Source organism: Triticum urartu, chromosome 5, assembly GCF_003073215.2.
Source record: "Triticum urartu cultivar G1812 chromosome 5, Tu2.1, whole genome shotgun sequence".
NCBI classification, from domain to species: Eukaryota; Viridiplantae; Streptophyta; class Magnoliopsida; order Poales; family Poaceae; genus Triticum; species Triticum urartu.
The window spans coordinates 471279238-471284045 of record NC_053026.1 but is presented as its reverse complement, the minus strand read 5'-3'; the positions used below and the strand labels follow the sequence as shown (position 1 = coordinate 471284045).

The 4808-nt window shown below is 42.1% G+C and overlaps 1 protein-coding gene across 1 annotated transcript; it reads left to right on the top strand.

Moving 5' to 3' along the window:
• The first annotated feature begins 220 nt into the window (after positions 1-220).
• On the top strand, positions 221-3574 carry LOC125507175 (alpha carbonic anhydrase 1, chloroplastic-like). The gene is made up of 6 exons (XM_048671841.1): positions 221-302; positions 1635-1846; positions 2360-2466; positions 2549-2651; positions 3148-3330; positions 3431-3574. The coding sequence occupies exons 1-6, from the start codon at positions 221-223 to the stop codon at positions 3572-3574; spliced, it is 831 nt and encodes a 276-aa protein (XP_048527798.1).
• The last annotated feature ends 1234 nt before the right edge of the window (positions 3575-4808 follow it).

Sequence of the window (4808 nt, the reverse complement as noted above, 5' to 3'; positions counted from 1 at the left end):
CGTCACATCACACCACAGCGCCGCCGCACTACGATTTTCCGAGAGTTTTAATGATGGCGTCGACCTCCAGCCGCCCTGGATGCACGAAACAGACCAGCGCGTCCTGTAGCATACCATCAGCCGCAAGTGGCCCTGTATATATACGTGTGTGCCTTGTGCAGCTCTTCTTTGTAGCTCCAGCACAGTTCCTTCCATATCTTCCTGCACCTCAAACAGAACGATGGTGGTGACTTCCGAGAAAAGTGCAGCGTGTGTTGCACTCTTGTGCATGTGCTTTCTTGTGACCCATGCGTGCGACACTGGTATGTGTTCTACTCCTATGTCATACATTCCCTAACCAATTTCCCTCCGAAGCTAGCTCAGTTTTGCTCTTCACTGTGAACATGTGACTCTGGCACGACTTTTGTCTTCCGTTCTCCATGATTTTCAACGTTTCTAGACACTCAATTTGGCTCATAAGCTGCTTTGTCGTTCAACTGTTCTCTCTCTCTTTTTTTTGTATGAAAAAAGCACATACTCATTAATTTGTGATGACATTTATATAGGTTCGGCATTTGGATAAAGGACGACTGTTTCATGATGATTGTCTGTGCTAAAAAAAGGAGAACCTCTATAGGCCCCGTCTAGAAGATATTTTTAGTTTGAGTGTGGCTAGGTCTCAGTCGACTGAGGTTTAACTAAGTCTTAGTCAAATGACATAACATGTAAGAGAGAAAAGGAAAAAATTGAAAAGAAATTTTGCACGGATCTCAACATAAAATCTTATGGATATAGTATCAACTGAGACTTAATGAAGTCTCAGTCGACTGAGACTTAGCAAGACTGTTTTGGTTTCTTATCGGTTAGTTCACTTCACTGCCAAGTCGTTAAAAGTGGAAAAATGGAAAAGCTACGCAATCTTTCATAAAAGATGTAGTACAAAACATCATGCATGCCATTTAGATTATAATCATTCTTGGATATATTCAGATGTACTCCAAATCAATTCAAGAAGGAGAAAAGACCAGGGCTCTGCATCGACTCATGCATGCAACCTTCTCTCATTGGAAAGTTTTAAGATCGAAATGTGTTATATACGGGTATAAAATGCTAAAATTCTAAAAACATTAGACATCGATAAGTTACATGGTGTCTCATGCATCACTAGATTTATTGCTGAATAGCCATCCAAATTGGTTCAATGCAGTACATGTTGTCATCTCCATTGGTTGTATGTGGTCGTCCGAGCCTTTGTGCACCGTAGATAGGACCACATACAGATCCATCTAGTACAATTGAAAATAATCTACAGTTCATTTTACAACTTTCGTTCGGTCAAAAACACAACAATTTCATATAGCCCAAGGTAAAGCGCATATCCACACATGGATTTGAGCCTTTAGCCTATGATGAACTCTCACCAACCAATTCCCGAACATATTTGTACCACTTATAGAGGGTAAGTTATATGCTACATGGAGGATATGCTACAGAAGGGTGAGACACGACAATCTCAAATAGATACAAAATTAGTCCAACATTGTAAAAAAACATTCCATACAACCTTGCCATCTTTGTTTTTACTATTGCTGGTATAATTTGCACAAAGTTTTGTGCTGACACATGATTTCTTATCTATATTTTCCGACTATAAGCAAATGGCGTGAGCTTTGGATACAATGGGAGAACCGGCCCAAAACACTGGGGGAGCTTAAGTCCTAATTTCACGGTTTGCTCAAAAGGAATCTACCAGTCTCCAATTAACATCGTGAGAGATTGTGTGGTACACGACCCACAAATGGAGCCCCTAAAGAGATATTATACTTCTACAAATGCTACAATGATTGACAACGTCTTCAACATTGCGGTTTGCCCTGACCCTCTTAACCAAATGGTTATTTATGTCACCAAACATAAAATGTATAAATACAAGCGCAACAATACCTGACCTCACTTATCTTTATTTTGTTTGTTTTCCAGTAAGTTGCTTGGTTTGCTTTCTTTTTTTCTTAGCTCGGCTTTTTAGCTTTGTTTTCCTTTGTTGTTTTGGTTGTATGACTTCATTAACCTCCACCATCTCAATATCTTGTCCTCCTTCTGCCCGAAAATACGTGTCGGAGAAATGGATACAAATGGATGTATCTAGAACTAAAATATGTCTAGATACATCCATGCCTTTGACAAGAATTTCGGACGGAGGGAGTAATAAATAACACACATTAAGAACCCCCCACCTTCATCCTATTGTGGTCTTTTCTATAATGTAAGAATGACTATAATAAAAAGTTCATAAAAATATATGTTCTAGTACGTAAATGTTATCTCCTAGTTCAAAATAATGCTAATTATATGAAATCATTGGGCGAACTGAGTGATGTAGTTGCGATATAATGACACTGCTGGGACTGTCATGGTGGATGGAAAGAAGTATAAATTGAAGCAATTGCATTGGCACTCCCCCTCAGAGCATACCATCAATGGCAAGAGGTTCACATGTGTACTATAGAGAATTGAGAAGCATTCAGCTTTTGTTGTACTAACCGTGTGCACCACTATCTTACCCCTCTAGATTTGCTGTGGAGCTCCACATGGTGCACTACACCGATGATGGCAATATTACTGTTGTTTCAATACTTTATCGGCATGGAAAACCAGATCATTTCCTTTGTCAGGTAAATCACCCTTATATGACAAAGGCATGGACTGCTACTGCCACTATCGCATTGTAGAACACTGCACATTGAAATTCCCCATCATGATCAACTTGAGGATATGATTCAAATAACACGAGTGGTGGCTTTAGATCTAGTTCAATAGGTGGTGGTGTTTTCCCTTAGTGTATCAGGATGGGAGTGTTTTCATGCTTTATATGTTCATTTTGACCGCGGGAAGTAAGAATCCAAACTATAACCAGTCGGCATCACTATAGCACTAGATTATTGAAATGACTAGTAACCCTTAATTAGTTAATTGAGTAGTTTATATACATTCAATACAAGGGTATGTATTATGTGGATAGCTAGGAGACACTCACATGTTCAAGAACTAATAACATGATCACAACTTGTAATTTGATTTGCCATCAATATTTATTGGGCTTGAACTTAGTACTTTGTGCATGTTTGGTCTACATGCATTTCAATATTTTGATTTGTGTTGCACTCATAGATAAAGGATAAGTTAGCTGAATTGTCTGCGGAGGGTTGCAAAGCTGAGAAAGGTGACCCTCTCCCCGTTGGAGTGGTGAATATGAAGGAACTAATGCAGGGTGAGGATAGGTATTTCAGATATGTTGGGTCTCTCACCGCACCTCCATGCACGGAGAATGTGATCTGGAACATTCTTGGCGAGGTATTCCATCTTCTCACATATGGAAAATAGTAAATTTTAATTTCACATTATGTTTACGCAACAAGAGTTACTTATTCATATACTCCGAGATGTCCCGCAGATAAGAGAAATGACAAAGGAGCAGGCTGTTGCTTTGATGGCTCCTTTGGGGAAGAGTTACAGGCAGAACAGTAGGCCGTTACAGTCACTGAATGGTCGCACTGTGCAACTCTATGACATGTCACACAATCAAAATACACGTTAGCCTACTGATGTTCGATCCACGGTGAACTATTATACTCGTTAGCCTACTAAAGTTCGATCCACAGTGAACTATTTTGTTTGATGCCAATCCTGAACGCTGAAGAAAGTGTAAGTTCACATGATAGGTTGCAATAAAATGTAGCCAGAAATGTTGTGCTAGACCATGGTCCAGACGGATCTATGCTTGGTGTCTGCATGTGAGGTCTCCATGTCCTCGGTTGCAACTAAACCGTAGCTACGATCGCTGTCGTTTGTGGTCCCGACGCAACGCGTCATCGATTGTACTGCACAAAGAATTACTACAGAGGATCTCAACAACCCACATGCAGTCCATTTTGTGATGTCGATTCCTAAACCGTGTGAAAAAATAGCTGCTGAAATGGTAGTTGAATTGATAGCCACAAGATAATATTAAAATACACGAGCGAGAATATAGACTATCTCTATGCATAGACAGACTGTTGAAAAAATTGCTTGTGCATATGAGAAAATCCTTTTTGACCATTATTTATATGAACGCACAGACAACCAAATATACACAAGCCGTTGGAGATGCTCTTGCTACTTGCAAAATGAAACGGGGCGTCTACAAATTTGGCTCGGGCGGTCATTTTAGTCCGGCTCTATAATTTTTGCTAGCACCCCCCAATCCATCTTCAAGTTGCATCCATCACACGGTGATCCTGATGCGTAAAGAGTAACGAAGACGGCGCGGAGCACGTGCAACAATACCTTGCTCTGAACCCCAGCCCGTCAAGTGCTGCCCCAAAAGTGGCGGCCACATGGTACCTGCACGTGAAAATCCTCTCACACCCCACCATCTGCATCGATCGATCGATCGATCGGCCAAGACCCTGGACGCTTTTACGGTCAGCAGTGAGCGAATATGTGATCGGTACTTTGAACCCAAAAGCCAGCCTCTTGGACTTGGAGGTGAGAGGCTTCCAAAAACCTGCCGACATGGACAGCAACGACGCGATGCCGATGCGGCAACGCACGTACGCGGCCGGTTTCGGTTTAGTTGGTTGATGCTTGACGCAGCACGTAAAGTTCACATCGATCATGAGGCCCCGAGCGCAGGGGCACCGTACGTGACTGCAGCAGAGCCGTCGTGGAGACCCGGCCCTGTGTCTGAAGCCAGGTGCCAAACTGCCAACGACTCCCATGCAGCATGCATCCGTCCGTCCGTCAGACCCGTTCCTCGGCTCGTTTGGCCGGTTTGCCGCATGCATACG

What these genes read in the sequence shown, in the direction of transcription:
- LOC125507175 (XM_048671841.1), top strand. Translation starts at nt 221, where the DNA reads ATGGTGGTGACTTCCGAGAAAAGTGCAGCGTGTGTTGCACTCTTGTGC. An exon ending in ACAACGTCTTCAACATTGCG is followed by an intron (nt 1,847 to 2,359) that starts GTTTGCCCTGAC and finishes TGAGTGATGTAG; the next exon opens with TTGCGATATAATGACACTGC. An exon ending in CAGATCATTTCCTTTGTCAG is followed by an intron (nt 2,652 to 3,147) that starts GTAAATCACCCT and finishes TTGCACTCATAG; the next exon opens with ATAAAGGATAAGTTAGCTGA.